This window comes from Bos javanicus, chromosome 16, assembly GCF_032452875.1.
Source record: "Bos javanicus breed banteng chromosome 16, ARS-OSU_banteng_1.0, whole genome shotgun sequence".
Lineage (NCBI taxonomy): Eukaryota > Metazoa > Chordata > Mammalia > Artiodactyla > Bovidae > Bos > Bos javanicus.
This window is the reverse complement of record NC_083883.1, coordinates 7,192,422-7,209,863: the sequence shown is the minus strand read 5'-3', so window position 1 is coordinate 7,209,863 and position 17,442 is coordinate 7,192,422. Positions and strand designations below refer to the sequence as shown.

Here is a 17,442-nt window from a genome sequence, read left to right as displayed (position 1 = left end):
ACTTTTTTTCCAGTAGTCACGTATGGATGTGAGAGTTGGACTATAAAGAAAGCTGAGTGCCAAAGAATTGATGCTTTTGAACTGTGGTGTTGAGGAAGTCTCTTGAGAATCCCTTGAACTGCAAGGAGATCAAACCAGTGAATTCTAAAGGTAATCAGTCCTGAATTCATTGGAAGGACTGATACTGAATCTGAAGCTCCAACACTTTGGCCACCTGATGCAAAGAACTGACTCATTTGAAAAGACCTTGATGGTGGGAAAGATTGAAGGCAAAGGAAGAAGGGGACAAAAGAGGATAAGATGGTTGGATGGCATCACCAGCTCAACGCACATAAGTTTGAGTAAGCTCCAGGAGTTGGTGATGGACAGGGAAGCCTGGCGCACTGCAGTCCATGGGGTTGCAAAGAGTCAGACACGACTGAATGACTGAACTGAAATGAACTGATCTAATCACTTATAATTATTGTTTTTAACCTGTTCTTCTTTTAATATGTTAAGAATACATTTACTTTTTCAAGCTTTATCAAGGCTTTTAAGGGAAACGTTAATTTGAATGAAAGGAAATATTGAGACGGTAATCTTTTCCACCACCTGGTAAATGTTCATTTGTACACTGAAATATTTTCAAGGGGAAAAAAAAAGTCACATGGCAGAAATAAATAATTTCAAATATCCATACACTCCCTATGAATCCCATTGCTGTGCACAGTTACTAGAAAAATTTAATTAGCAATGGCATTCTTTGGTGAAAGCATCTAACACTTTGATTTAATGCTTGTAATTCAGACATTAGCATTTAAATCAGCCCAGACCTACACTTTGGTATTTATTGAATAAATACCAACTAAATTGTTTCAAATAACCATTTTCATTTCCTGTAAAATGCTGGCTTAAAATCTAAAATTCCCATGGGATTTAAGATCATTTGAGGTATGGGATTTTACCTTTTCTAGTAGAATTGCTCCTTTTGAAGTAATGATAAATCTAGTTTTTCTACTATTAAAACAAAGTTCTTGCTCTGCTAGGCACTGTCTTCATGTATATGCAAAGAAAGGTTAATGACTGATGTCATATGGCCACTGATCTGAAGTTAACAGACAATGCAGTTTAGTAGTTTATAAAAAGTGAACACATCCCACCCTATGCCCTGATGCAGAAACATACATTTTCTTTGTTTCAAAATAATAAAGAAACAGATTTTTCAGGAGAATATTGGGATTTCACTCAGATGGGAAAAATAAAACTGAGATTTCAGGAACCAAAAAAAAAAAAAAAGGAAAAGCAAAGAAATAAATAGAAGAATAAACCAAACAAGAAATCCTAAAACATGATGGAATGAGAAAAGCATGATAGCACACATGTGTGAGTATGCTCAGTCGTGTCTGACTCTTTCTGACCCCATGGACTGTAACCCACCAGGATCCTTTGTCCCTGGGATTTTCCAGGCAAGAATACTGAAGAGGGTTGCCATTTCCTTCTCCAGGATTCTTCTGGAGCCAGGGATTGAACCCACGTCTTCTGAGGCTCCTGCATTGGCATGTAGAGTCTCTACCAGTGAGTCATCTGGGAAGCTCATGATAGCAAATAAGAAGTGATAATTTCATTAATTTTACCACACTGTTCTACTCTCAAAATTGCAAAATTAAAAGAAAATTTTTCAAGATATAAATTCAGAAATTATATGGAGACAAAATTAACAACCAAAATTTGATTTATCTGGAAGTTCCTATTTAAGAGGTATGTGTAGGCAATTTATAAAAATTATTTCAAAGAGCATTCCTTTTTAATTTAAAAAGTTGTAGAAGTTTTACTACTCAGTTATATTTCTTCGATAGAAGTAAAAAAACTAGAATGTCTTCATAAAACCACACTGTCAGAGAAGGTATGATTATAAAGATTCTTTCCATCATCCAACACAAAGTTAAATGTGAAAAGAAGGTACTTAAAGGAACATTCTCAAAATACATGGTTTGAACATTTTTGGCCTACAATACATTTAAGTATATCCAACTGATAAGGATATTGGCCTGTGATTTTAACCCCAGAATATTATTTTCTATCAATTGCAAACACTTGTTAAGCATCTTATATTTTCTGACTATAAAGAGACATTAGATATAAAACTATAAGAAAGAACAATTGAAACTTTGTTATATATGTTAAAAATCTGGCAGGAAACACTGATAATTAGGAAAGTATTATATATTTTGTAATTTTTCCAACACTGGCAAGCATAAAGCTTGGATATCTCCCATTAAGTTAGATAACCTTCAAGAAAACTTAAGAGCTTCAAGCTAAATGTCAAGACTCAAAAGATAAGCAGGAGAGAAAGGAGAGGAATTTAGATTTTAAAAAATATGAAAATAATTTTACTAATGGAAGGAAACTATTCAAACAAATCATACATAAAGTGATCACTACATTTTGCACCTTGTATTAAATTTTGTTCTCTTTTTTATATTCCTTAATTTTTTGTAACTTTGTTTTGTTTTCAAAACTTACACATATTCATTTGAAAATGTAAACCACAGCAAAATGTATAAGGAAGAAAGTTAAAAAAATCATTCATAATCCTATATCCACATAATCACTTAATATATTCTTTCTGTATCTCTTTCTGTATCTTTATAAAAACACAGAAGTGTAGAAAGGCAGATGGGAAAACAGGTAAATAGAAATAAAGTGATAATTATTAATATTATTATTATTAAATTATTAAAATAATCATATATATATGCAGAAATTTTATCTAAATATTTAGCTAAAACTAAAAAAAAAAAAAATTAGAAACTTGCCAAATTTAAAGTAACTATTTGCAGAAAAGAGAAACTAATGACTAAAGTATTGTTCTATACTTAATCCAAAATGTCTTTACTAATGAAGAAAGTGTCATCTTAATGTTTTATTCAGCTATAATCCTGCTTCAAATGGCAATTTAAAATTCACAATAGAAATGAGAAAGCTATCACAATTCTATTTGATTTTTTTTTTTTTCTTCCCTTGTAGTTCAGCTGGTAAAGAAACTGCCTGCAATGCGGGAGACCTGGGTTCAATCCCTGGCTTGGGAATACCCTCTGGAGAAGAGAAAGGCTACCCACTCCAGTATTCCGACCTGGAGAATTCCACGGGCTAAGTCCATGGGGTTGCAAAGAGTCGGAAATGACTGACTTTCACTTTCACTTATCTGATTTTTAGTTTGATTATAATTTATATACGTCTAGGTTAATGACTTCTAGAACATCATATAAATAATACAAGGTAAGCATATCACTCTGGGACCAATTTGCCTAGGTCCAGATCTGAACTCTGCTTTTTACTAATTGTACATCTTGGATAAACTAAAGCTTATCTTTTCATCTCTCCCTTCTGTGCCTCATTCTCTTGTCTAAAATGAGAAGAATCATACATAACATTCACTTCATTGTACAGCAGAAGAAAAACACAATGTTGTATAGCAATTACACTCCAATTAATTTTTTTTTCTACAATAAATTCTGAGAAAATCCAGCACAGAACCACCCCTTCCTGCCTATATTATAAACAATGATTTGGGGCAGCAGTAGGAAAAAAAAAATGACTGAGGTAAACTAATTTTTTCACACTCTACTAAAACACAAAATATCCACTAACCTAATATATCTTGTTGTACTATATAACTCTATGAAATAATATGAAAATATGCAATACATATTCAAATAAAAATTTCAAATCAAAGTAGGTGCAAAAACAAGTTTAACAGTGTATAATTAGAAACAGCAAATGCATTATACATTAGAGTACTTATTATTGGTTAGCATATGTTGAAAATTGCTCTAAAGTCATGCACTTAATTCCTGGATGGACCAGTTGCCTCCGCTTTGTTACAGAGACATGGGCTGAATCACAACTCCCAGCTGTCTTGGAAGTGTGCACTGTTGATCAGGAGGGGCACACAGCGACATGTGGAAAGATGAGTCTAATTCTATCACAATGACAGGAAAGGCAATTCTGAGCACATTTCCTACAGGGAGGGGTCGGCAGCCTAATTGTTATTTTGGTTTGGCACTGAGCACGGTGTCTCTGATAAGCGGATGCCTAATGATAGTTCTCTGTAATGTTCATAACAATGAAGACAAGATACATTTTAAGCCATACAGCAGCTTTCCAAACAGGTAGTTTTAAGACTGTGAGATCCACAAACAACACAGTCCTTTCATCAAATATTAGTTCTTGAAATCATTCAGGGCTTAATATTTAATATATATATATTAAAAGTTCCGATTTGGAAAAGCATTGACAGTCTTGCTCTGTGATGTAAATTAAGAGCATTTACTATGACACACACACACATATATATATATATATTACATTGTACTGTGCTTAGTCGCTCAGTCGTGTGCAACTCTTTGCAATCCCATGCAGTGAATTCCACCAAGCTCCTCTGTCCATAGGGATTCTCCAGGCATGAATACTGGAGTGGGTTGCCATGCACTCCTCCAGGTATATTACATTATGTTGATATATATATATATATGAGTGTGTGTGTGTCTGTGTGTATGTACCAATATACATACATAGATACAAATATATATCAGTTTAGTTCAGTAACTCAGTCTTGTCCGACTCTGTGATCCGTGTACTGCAAAATGCCAGGCTCCCTGTCCATCACCAACTCCTGCAGCTTGTTCAACCTCCTGTCCATTGAGTGGGTGATGCCATCCAACTGTCTTGGCCTCTGTTGTCCACTTCTCCTTCTGCCTTCAATCTTTCTCAGCATCAGGGTCTTTTCTAATGAGTCAGCTCTTCATATCATGTGGCCAAAGTATTGGAGCTTCAGCTTCAGCATCAGTCCTTCTAATGAATATTCAGGACTGATTTCCTTTATGATGGACTGGTTTCATCTCCTTGCAGTAAAAAGGACTCTCAAGAGTCTTCTCCAACACCACAGTTCAAAAGCATCAGTTCTTTGGTGCTCAGCTTTCTTTATGGTCTGAATCACATATCCCTACATGACTACTGGAAAATCCTAGCTTTGACAAGACAGATCTTTGTCAGTAAAGTAATGTCTCTATTTTAAATAGGCTGTCTAGGTTGGTCATAGCTTTTCTTCCAAGGAGCAAGCATCTTTTAATTTCACGGCTGAATTCACCATCTGCTGTGATTTTGGAGCCCCCCAGAATAAAATCCCCCACTGTTTCTATTGTTTCCCCATCTATTTGGCATGAAGTGATGGGACCAGATGCTATGATCTTCGTTTTTTCAATGTTGAGTTTTAAGTAAGCTTCTTCATTCTCCTCTTTCACTTTCATCAGGAGGGTCTTTAGTTCTTCACTTTTTGCCATAAGGGCAGTGTCATCTGCATATCTGAGGTTATTGATATTTCTCCCGGAAATCTTGATTCCAGCTTGCACTTCATCCAGCCCAGCATTTCACATGATATGCTCTGCATATAAGTTAAATAAGCAGGGTGACAATATGCCTTGCCAAACTCCTTTTCCTATTTGACTTGGAGGATTTTGAGTATTACTTTGCTAGTGTGTGAGATGAGTACAATTGTGCGGTAGTTTGAACATTCTTTGGCATTTCCCTTTTTTGGGGATAGGAATGAAAACTGACCTCTTCCAGTCTTGTGGCCACTGCTGAGTTTTCCAAATTTGTTGGCATATTGAGTGCAGGACTTTCACAGCGTAATCATGTATGATTTGAAATCCCTCAACTAGAATTAAATCACCTCCACTACCTTTGCTTGTAGCAATGTTTCCTAAGGCCCATGTTATTTCGCATTCCAGAATGTCTGGCTCTAGGTGAGTGATCACACTATCGTGGTTATCTGGGTCATAAAGATCATTTTTGTATACTTCTTCTGTGTCTTGTTGCCACTTCCTAATATCTTCTGTTTCTGTTAGGTTCATACCATTTCTCTGCTTTATTAAGCCCATCTTTGCATGAAGTATTCCCTTAGTATCACTAATTTTCTTGAAGGTAACTCTAGTCTTTCCCATTCTATTATTTTCCTCTATTTCTTTGCATTGATCATTTAGGAAGGCTTTCTTATAGCTCCTTGCTACTCTTTGGAACTCTGCCTTCAGATGGGTATATCTTTCCTTTTTCTCCCTTGCTTTTCACTTTTTTTCTTTTCTCAGCTATTTGTAAGGCATCATCAGACAACCATTTTGCCTTTTTGCATTTGTTTGTCTTGGAGATGGTCTTGATCATTGCCTTTTGCACAATGTCATGAACCTCGATCCATAGTTCTTCAGGAGTCTGTCTATCAGATATAATCCCTTGAATCTGTTTGTCATTTCTACTGTAAGGGATATGATTTAGGTCATACTCAAATGGTCTAGTGGTTTTCCCTACTTCTTCAATATAAGTCTGAACTTGGCAATAAGGAGTTATGATCTGAGCCATAGTCAGCTCCCGGTCTTGTTTTTCTAAAACTGTATAAAGCTTCTCCATCTTTGGCTGCAAAGAATATAATCAATCTGATTTTGATATTGACCATCTGGTGATGTCCATGTGTAGTCATCTCTTGTTTTTCTGGAAGAGGGTGTTTGCTATGACCAGTGCATTCTCTTGGCAAAACTCTGTTAGACTTTGCCCTGCTTCATTTTGTACTCCAAGCCCAAATTTGCCTGTTACTCCAGATATCTCTTGACTTCCTATTTTTTCATTCCTGTCCCCTATGATGAAATAGACATCTCTTTTGGGGGTTTGGGGTGTTAGTTCTAGAATGTCTTGTAGGTCATCATATCATTGTTCAACTTCAGCCCCTTCGGCATTAGCTGGGGCATAGACTTGGATTACTGTGCTATTGAATGCCTTGCCTTGGAAATGAACAGAGGTCATTCTGTGGTTTCAAGACTGCACCCAAATACTGCATTTCGGACCCTTTTGTTGACTATGAGGGCTACTCCATTTCTTCTAAGGGATTCTTGCCCACAGTAGTAGATATAATGGTCATCTGAATTAAATTCCCTCATTTCAGTCCATTTAAGCTGATGCCTAAAATGTCGATGTTTACTCTTACCGTCTCCTGTTTGACCACTTCTAATTTCCCTTGATTCATGGACCTAACCATTCCAGGTTCCTATGCAATACTGTTCTTTAAAGCATTGGACTTTACTTCCATCACCAGTCACATCCACTGTAAACACTTACAGTTACAAATAAGTGAGCCATGTGAATGAAAAGCAAAGTATGTGGAATATAATAAATAATAATGCAGTATATATAATGATGATAATGTTCAAATGGGACAAACTTTCAGTTGTAAGTTAAATAACTACCATGGATGTAACATAAAGCTGGATTAATATAATTAACACTGCTCTGTTATACAGGAAAATTGTTAAGTGAATAAATTCTGAGTTATCACAAGGACATTTTTTATTTGATTTGGTATTTATAAAAGATGATAGACATTCACTAAACTTACCATGGCAATTATTTCCTGTTGTATATAAGCAAACGTTATTCTGTACATGTTACCTGTATATAAATTATTTCTCAATAAAACTGGAAGAAAAAAAGTAGCCAGTTCTCTCTGTCTGTTGCCTAGAATCATTTTTAGGTATCCTGATTCAGTTTTACAGTATTATTAATAAATTACTATGTTTAGACATTTTAAAGTAAATCTCATTTTTGAGTTCACATAATTAAATCTTTTTGTATAAAGAGAAAAACTGAAATTAAAATTTTTGCAATGTTATCACAATTTACCATGCCCTCACAGACATTTTATAAACACACCCAATTCAACCTTCATTTAAAAAAACAAAAAACAAAAATCTTATAAGGTGATTAGTATTATATTCATTTAATGATGTGGGAAACAAGACTAAATAAATAAGCTGTCCAAGACCTCCCAATTAGTATAGTCCTGAGTTTTAAACAAACAATATACAAGTAGAATTTTATGACTCATCATTGCTTGTTGTTCCACAATGTCCCATTTTCTTTTTCATGGTATAATATTCAACTGGGTATACTGCCCAGTTAGGCTACATTTTTGCAGATCTCCTGCAGCTATATGTAGGTATATGACCAAATTCTAGCTTAAATTATGCATGTAATTTCTTGTAGTTCCTTATATCCTTTCCTCCTAAGAGAAAAGGTTGGAGTTAGGATGTAATGGCAAGACCAAAAAAGCCATACTGAACCATGGAAACTGTTTTTAGTATGACAGAAAACAAGATATATGGAAACTTTATCTCCAGGGTATTAAGTTGATGTGACAGTCTTGGACAGACTACATAGATATTTCTTTTTGTGTAAGTTCTTGCATCTTTGTGTGTACTTCTATTTTATAATATGTGTGGCATAACTGTGGTAAAATAGCCTGATGATGTATCATGACTAATGCAACATTTTTTATATTTTTTCTTGTAAGTAACCCCATCACCTATGGTGAATTCAAATAATACTTATTCTACCTTACTATGATGATCATGGTTTATGAAGACATTTGCTTGTAAAGCTAGACAATACACAAATAAATCAAACATCAATTTCTCTATCCCAGATATTATAATTTAAAACAGATTAATCTAATTGTATTGATGTGCATGTGATTAAAAACAATAACATTTTATTAAAATTATGTTAGAGTTAGACATAACTCTATACAAAAATTCCACACTGAAAGACAGATTCAAATCCACTTATTGGTGTCAGCTTTAACTATAGACTATATTTGGAAAAACTACCACTCAAGTGTCTGAAATTTAACAATATGTACACACAACAAAAAAGGTAACTATAAATACAACAAAAAGTGAAACATAAATGATTTAAAAGATTAACAAGTTGCATAATGGAAATTTCACATAGATCATGAAAACCCTTTATCAAGTACTGTTGCACTCCTTGGCATAGGAAAGTGGCAAAATTTGTGGTCACTTCCTTCAAAAATAAAAAGTGCTCAAGAAATAGACGTAGAGGCAGAAAGTAAGAGCCCCACTGTAGATAGTTCACTGTGATGAGCATAGTCCAAATCATCTGTACTTATTTTAGCATTAAAATTTCAGTTACTCCTTTACCAAATTTACTTTAACAGACTATGTATAACATTTATAACTCTCATTTTACTCTTGGTCATTTTCCAGCAATTGAGAATCAGTAAGTACTTTTTCTTAAGTCCAATAAAAGGAAAGCTCCTAAATTATTTTAAAAATGCAATTATCTTAAAATTAAGAACACTTTTGTGACTTAAGAAGGCACTGCTGTCAGTATTTATGCAGTTGTTTACTAGGTGAATAAATATATGCAGTTATTTACTAGGTGAATAATAAAAGTAATCTGTTCAGAATAAAAAAAAGATAAGATGGTATTGTGTCCATTTTAGAGGGATATTTTATATTTAACAATGCGGAATAGCCTAAAATGTTTACTTTTTAAATATAAAAGTAAGCAGTAAAACATTTTAAATCCATTTAATAGAGATATTAATTACATACTACTTAAGCATACATTATATTTCTGTATCTAAAACTATATTTACATACATATATCTGTAGCTATATTTATATCTAAAAATTGTATAATGCTAGTGATGAGGGCATTCTTCCTACTTTAGGACTTCCTAATTTCTCTTTCTCAGTAGGTCAAATTCAGGTCAGAGCACAATTATACATAATGGAGTTGAAAAACAGATATATCACTCAACCTCATTTTCTGATTCTTACATTCCTTTTTTTTTTTTCTTTAGTTAGGATCTTCATGGATCCATATAGGAAGTGTATCATTTCTCATTGGATTACCGTGTAATTGGCAAAGTGGGACTTTCCACAGGAAGAAATAGCTGTTTTCTATAACAAGGCAAAGTACCAGTTGCCTCACACTGTCAGGTCTGCGCTTGCTTTCTGCCTGGCTGCGTGTTAGACCATCAGGGGAGAAGATGCAGGCAGAGAGTGATGGGCAGTGACAATGTTCTCAACAGCGGTTCTGCTTTGAAGATTACAGACAGATAAGGGCATCTCCATGTCAGCAGTTTGAAGGAAAAACTCTTGTTTGACAACTATGGCATGAAATACAAATTCTTGTGATCTGGTTGTTTACAGCATTTGGGAAACCTCAGAGTTACAGTAAATATCAATTCCAAATAATCGATGTCCTTTCTTGATTTTTTTTCTGTAAAACTGAAGTAAAGATTTTATTTTTGTTTCTGTAGGTGACTCATTATGTTTTATAGTAAATATTTATCTATTCATCTTTATTGCCAGCTCTTAGTTTAAATGGTTTATAATACTGTTTTTTAGTATTATAATTAAAATAAAACATAATAAAAATGCTGATGTACAGTCTTACCAGGTGAAGATAAGGCAAAGTAATGTAGATATTAAAATCAAAACTTGATTAAACATTGCAGACTGTGTACGCTGAATGGCTCTGTGTAGATCATTCTGAAATAATACAGAAAAAGCATATTTTAAATTCTGATAGATACTCAGTAATCATGAGTTTTGTTACATTTGTTACTATGTATTACATTTTAACTGTCTTATTCATATTCAACACACATACTTTAAATGCATATAGCAGCATATTTTTGGTTTTTCCTAAGTCTAATTAAACCTCACTGTAACATTCATATTGCCAAGAAAATATTAATACTGTGGGACACCACAAAAGCACTAAATTTTAGTTTACTCGCTGTACAAAGAGATGTTCAAAGACTCTCCAAAAGCCCTCTCTGAACACAATGCTGTCTTATGGAAATTTCTAATTTTAAAAGATCAGAAAATAATATGTTCAACTGGGGGGAAAGTAATAGCTGGATCAAACTACAACCATATCTCATTCTCTAAGTCACAAAAAGTAACATGCATTATGCCAGGCAGTTTATCATAAAAATAAAAAGTTACATAGCCAATGAACATGTTTAGATAAATTTCATTCATATTAAGAGAAATGTGAATTCAAGATACGTTTACTTTGCAATTGAAAAACATTAAAAAATAATAATACCTACTGTTATTTAAGAGGCAAAAAATGAGCACACATATGTAATATTGCTCAAGTAATTTGTTATAAATATCTTGAAAGTAATTTGGTAATACAGGTCAAAATTCACAAGTATGCCCTTTCAAGTTCATGCATTCACCATTTAATTAGTATTTATCCCATAACATAATTTCTAAAAGTTAACCACATGAAAATTATGAGATGGAAGTTGAATATTTATATATGCTCATCTTCATTACAAAATTATAATATTTCCTATAATATAATACTTTGTATATTATTTATTGTATAAAATATAAATATGAATAACATATTTATTGTGTAATATATATTGTATGATGTATAATATATTATATTATTTTGTATATTTATTTGTATCAATATTTTGTATAATCTTTATTGCAAAATTATAATATAAATAATGAATGTTCATTCCTATTAAAATAACTAAAAATGAAATAGAAAATGGTTGAATAAATTGATCAAAATTAGATAGCAGACTTACGTGCATCCATTAAAGATGGTTTGAACATAAATATTTATTGACATATGAACTCGTATTTGACAAACATTCAAATCATAAAATTAAACATACATTTTGTGTGTGTGCTTTCATAGAAAATATTAGAAGGATATAAATTATTTCTAGTGTCTAGCCTGTGTGGAAGATTTGCAGTTTTGCATAATGTTTTACCTTATAGTCTTCTGTTTTATAAATTTTCATAATAATTTTTTAACAGTCTGAATAGCTGTACTACATGAGATAAATAGGTAGCTCAGCTGGTAAAGAATCTACCTGCAATGCAGGAGACCCTGGTTCAATTCCTGGGTTGGGAAGTTCCCCTGGAGAAGGGAACGGCTACCCACTCCAGTATTCTTGCCTGGAGAATTCCATGGGCAAAGAGCCTACCGGGCTACAGTCCATGTGGTCACAAAAAGTCAGACACGACTGAGCCACTTTCACTTTCAGTATAAAATAAAACCTCAATGAGCCGTTATTTTATCCTTTTCTATCACACATTTAACCAGAACTTTTGTTATGAAAACAAAAAAAACTAAGTTGATTAAGACTTCACCTTGCATTCTTTACTTTCTTCTAGCAGAGGTGTTAATGAACAGAAAAACAAATTAAAATTTACCAATCAGGAAGAAAAGAAGTAAAATATAGAATTATGATGGAAAATGAATCCTAAATTAATAATGCAAAGCACTACTTTTACTCTTAATGATTGACTAATGATTCCTTTCTTGGTTAGGTTACTTTTTCCAGCAAGTAATAAACAGAAATTAGCAAAGAGTACTGGAGGAATTTTTTTTTTTTTCATTAACAATTTAGGCAGTCTGCTGCTGCTGCTGCTAAGTTGCTTCAGTCGTGTTTGACTCTGTGCGACCCCATATACAGCAGCCCACCAGGCTCCGCCATTATAGTTAGTGAAACAATATTTTTTTGGATGGCTAAGAGAGCAGGATGTTTTTGCAAACCATCCACAGGACATACACTGCTCCCCTTATTAGCTGTGAACTTGCATGAGACTCCAGTGGTTACTTAATATATTGAGAGCTGATTAGAAACATTCACCTGGTTGTAAAGACTCAAATGCTATCCAAATAGCTTTTGGCCAAAACTATTGCCATACTTTCTGTTAAAAAGCTATTTAAAAGAAAAACAAGTTTGCCTCCAAGCACACTTAATTTCGGTGTGATCAAATTAATAATATTGAGCTCTTACTATGTTTTTGCTAGATACAAGATTTTTACATATATATGAATGTATATATAATGTAACTTAATTCTCACAGCAAGCTTCTATGTTGGTAGTTTTATTCTCTTTCAAAAGGAAGACATTAGCAAAGGTGTTAAATCACTTGCTTATTTTATCAGAGTGCTTAGCTGAGAGTAGACTCATATTAATACTTGTAGAACAAATGGAAGAAGTGAAAGTGTGAAAGTGTTAGTCTCTCAGTGATGTCTGACTCTTTGCAACCCCATGGACTGCAGCCAGGCTCCTCTGTCCATGGAATTCTCCAGACGAGAACGCTAGAGTCAGTTGCCATTCCCTTCTCCAGGGGATCTTCCTGATCCAGGGAAAGAACCCAGGTCTCCTGCACTGCAGGGAACTTCTTTACCATCTGAGCCACCAGGGTAGAATAAATGACTGAATAGCAAATAGCAAACGTCAGCTCACTAGTAAGTATCCAAGCCTATTATATTTTGGTCCTACTCATAAATCAGTCCTTTCAAACAGAGTTGGCCTTAGGCAAAATGCAATGGTGGCACATCTCTGAGTTCTGCATCTCTTCCTTCCTGCTTCCCCTTCAGCCTCCCTATTCCCAACAGAACCCAACCTAAAAAGCTGACTTTACATGAGGACCTTCTGGCTCCAATAAAGTGCCTTAGAAAACTCCACAGATTTTTATGGAATGTGAGACTACCTACAGTATGACAACATTACCTCCTGAAGCCTTAAACCTAGGGGTCCTGTTATACATAATGAGATTGCTTTAGAAGGAAACGCTATCTGTCTGCAGAAGACTGGTAATAAGTTTGACCATCCAAACAGCAGTCAGCTTTGGTTTGGTGATCTTTAGACTATTTGAATTTTTTTTGTTTACTATTTCATAGGGCCTTATAAAAGAAGGGACTTGACAATAAAGGCGTTTCACCACTTTTCATTCTCATTAGGATATAAACAGACATAGGGTCTATTAGCTTAGACATGTATGCAACACATCACTTTAGTGAGGTAAGAAGGTAATGGAGCATTGAAAAATACTTTTGTTTTTGCACTTGTATTTTATACTTACAATCATATTTTCCAAGGCATGTTTGGCAAGCCAACAGTTTAGAAAAACTGGGACAAATAGATTTCTTAAGGAAGGCCAGAATATCTGGAAGACAAATCAAAACTAAATTTTTATCTCCAAGCAAGAAATCCACATGATTGAGAAGAAAAGCAAAACAAAAATAACGTATTAAGGACAATATAATGATATAAAACATGTGGCAAATACTCTAAACTCATATGATTATTGAAATGAAGGGGCAGACAGGATCTTTTCATTCTTGTCTAAGTCTTAAGGAAAAATTCTTTGCAAAGTTATTATAGAAGCAGAAAGAAAATAATCAGCTCTCATGGGATATCAGCTATAACTGTGCTAATTCCATCACTAAATCTTTTGGTATGACTGTTATAATAGATATCATCTTTTTCTTTTCTGGAACTGGAGGTAAAAATAGGTGTAAGGAGATAGTGCTTAACTTTTCTATAACATTACCACTTACTCTCTCAGATTCAAACATTTATGTGACACTGGGGAACTGTATTCCATTGGAATTATATTTAATTAACCTATCATTCAATCTAGAGCCAGTTGTTCCGCTAGATAAATCACTCAAATTAAAATAATTGTCAGAGTGAGCAACAGCTTCAGATCATACTGACTTATAGTCATGATTTTCCAAATAAAATTCAAAATAAAAAGTGTTAGAAAGCACATTCCCAACAGACATTACTAAAGCTTTATAGATTAAGATCCAGTTTTGCAATGGCAAAGTGCTGGTTGCATATTCTGTAGCTGAACATGATCACCATGGAACTGGTCCTCCACAGACTTTAATAAAGAAGCAAACTGCTGATTGTCTTGGTTGTTAGCAACATATATAGCAAACAGAGAACTGGATTTAATAAATCCTGTGGCTTAAACTAAAGATAAACATATTCTCAGCGTGAGAAACTTTTATAAATACTTGGTTTGACTTGGCTTTTCATTTTTAAAACTCTACAATATACACAAGAAGTGGAGTGATTCATTTCTAATCTATTTAGATAAAATTAACACGTTTAAATGGTACCTCTAGAGGATATATTCCTAAAATGCATTTCATTTTGCTATTGAACTAAATCTCATTAATGTTCACTTAATTTCACAACCCAGTTATAACTGACTTTGCTATTTATTTTCTAATACCATGATTTAATACATTATAAAAGCCTAAATTCATTCATCTGAGCTAATATATTATTTATTGCTATTTAGATTTAAAGATTTTACTCATGACTAATAACAAAATTATTTATTTTAAATATTCTTTTAGGACTTACTGAGATAATGAAGGGAACCGCATTAATTATTTCCAAGATGAAGGGTATTCGTAAAATCTGTTCCCAGATGTTTCCCTTCCAAAAAAAAAAAAAATGAATAAAAATAAAAGTCATTTACAACTGAATCCCATAAAATGGGGAAAAAGCATCAGAATTCTGCTAGCAATAAGGATGCTTACATTAACAGAATACAAAATCATTATTTAGAAATGTAGCAATGACTTTTAGAGATTATTTTGCTACATGTAATTGTGCCCTCTCAATTTTGCAGAGTTTAAGTAAACCAAATGCTCATAGTAATCCATGAATATTGCACATAGCACATTTTAATCACATAATATTGCATCAAAAAGTTACTAGTAAAAATAAAACAAGAAATCTTACAGAATCAATGAAAAAGTAGCTCCATCTTAATTTTTATATCATAATATAAAGCATATTAAATAGTTTGCAAACACACACACATAACAATGGCCCTGGGAGGCCATTTAACATTGTTTTTAGGTTAATAAGATTTAAGGGCAGAGTTTTCTCAATCATCTGGATTCTAGTCTCCCAACCCACATAGTACAACAATATTAATCAGGTCTGGCTACATAATTAGTGGGGCCCAGTTAAAAACGAAAATGCAGGGCCTCTTATTAAGAAATTATGAGTAATTTCAAGAAGGTGACATCAGAGCATTCAAACAAGCACAGATCCTTCTAATTGTGCAGCTCTGGGCAATTGCACTGACTAATAGGTCATTCCTGAAACTTTCTCTAACCATGTCCAGTGAAAAAGAACTCAGAACTCCCTAACGCAATTTATTCTTTTAACGAAAAAACAAAATAAATCTACCTGTTAGAAAGGCAACTTGAAATCTGACTCCTGTAATGTCTAATTATTTTATGAATGGCAACCCACTCCAGTAGTCTTGCCTGGAGAATCCCATGGAAAGAGAAGCCTAGCAGGCTACATTCCATAGAGTTGCACAGAGTCAAATATGACTGAAGCAACTGAGCACGCACTGGCTATACTATCGGGATTCTTTATTTTTCTTGAGGTCCCAAAGTCTTAAAACATTACAGAGATGTAAAACACCTTGCATCTCCAATCCTGCTCATGACACCAATTGTCTTGCTGTTTGCAGTGTTTGCTGAACCCAGGGTAAGCAAGGCATGAGCTAAGATGTTAGTAGGAGTCTAGAGGAGCCGTAGGAACTGCAGATACGTTTATTCTCTCCTGACCTGCACAGCAGCCATGACACAGCTTCTCTCCTGCTGACTGTAGCCATAACAACAGACACCCTATATTCTCCCCTCTTGTGGCTGACCCAATAGACACAGCCATGATGCAGCAGTAAAATGCAGCCTTATGTGGAGCTCACATATCCCTATAGCACAAAGTAGCTTGTGACCAAGTGAGTACTTCATGATGCACATGTACAGTGTTATAAATGACTTGACTTATTACATGAACATTATTTACAAAACGTGAGGCAAGAGCGAGAGGCTGTAGGGCAAGAGGGCCTGACTACGTCATCTTGGCTAATTTGCTCTTTCCTTGCACATCGCCACTTCATAAAGCAAGTTCTACATCAGGGATCGTCTGGGTTGCTAAAACAGTAAGTAAGAGATTTTGTTAGCCCTGGTTCATGAGCCGTCTGCAGGCTAAATAAAAAGTGGTGGAGGAGCAGGTGGAAGGCACGGAGCTGTAAGGATCTCTCTCATCTCTGTGTAGAGATGTAAGGATGCTTCCCTCATCACTTCCAGCTCTGTAAGAAGGGCGCAGATAAACAACCTAGAGAGCTGGACTCAGACTTAGGGGCTGTTTTTGGCTAAAGCCCAAAACATCACGCACATACACACACACACACACAAAACAGCAAAGCAAAGAGAAAGAATGTTGAGATAAGAACAGGTTACACTCACACTGATACTAAGACAGAGCGACTTATTTTCTGGGAACAAGATATAGACTCTACAGAATAAAATGTATAGCCATTTTAAGTTCAGACTCAGAAGGGCTGCAGGCCTGAGGAGACAGGGAATCTTGACAGATGGTGGCACTTGGACACCCAGAATTCGGGGCAGAGTGGCCAGACCAGGGCTTGAGGCATCAAGGAGCTTCTGCTCAAGGCCTTAGGAGAACCACAAAAGCCCCATCTGTATCTGCCATCAGAGCAACCCAACCACAGACTATTCCTGGGCCAGTCAGTCAGGACCTCCTTCTCCTGGAGCCTCCTCAGCTCTGAGGGGCCACGATCAGCCAGTTTCAGATAAGGAGGAGGTGGACACAGGAGAAGCCCCCCAAGAAGATTCTTGCCCCATTGAGTTCCCAGCTGTGCACACACGTGTGCTCAGTTCTATCTGACTCTCTGCTATCCCATGGACTGTTGCCCACCAGGCTCCTCA

At 34.8% G+C, this 17,442-nt stretch overlaps 1 protein-coding gene across 2 annotated transcripts in view; it reads right to left on the bottom strand.

Moving 5' to 3' along the window:
* The window catches only part of KCNT2 (potassium sodium-activated channel subfamily T member 2), a 435,264-nt gene that overhangs the window by 243,406 nt on the left and 174,416 nt on the right, over positions 1 to 17,442 (bottom strand). For both annotated transcript variants that reach the window (XM_061382138.1, XM_061382137.1), the window contains exons 6-8: positions 15,047 to 15,121; positions 13,749 to 13,832; positions 10,288 to 10,382 (exon numbers count right to left, since the gene is read on the bottom strand). In XM_061382138.1, the coding sequence (XP_061238122.1) occupies positions 10,288 to 10,382; positions 13,749 to 13,832; positions 15,047 to 15,121 (254 nt within the window). The remainder of the gene's footprint in view (positions 1 to 10,287; positions 10,383 to 13,748; positions 13,833 to 15,046; positions 15,122 to 17,442) is intronic.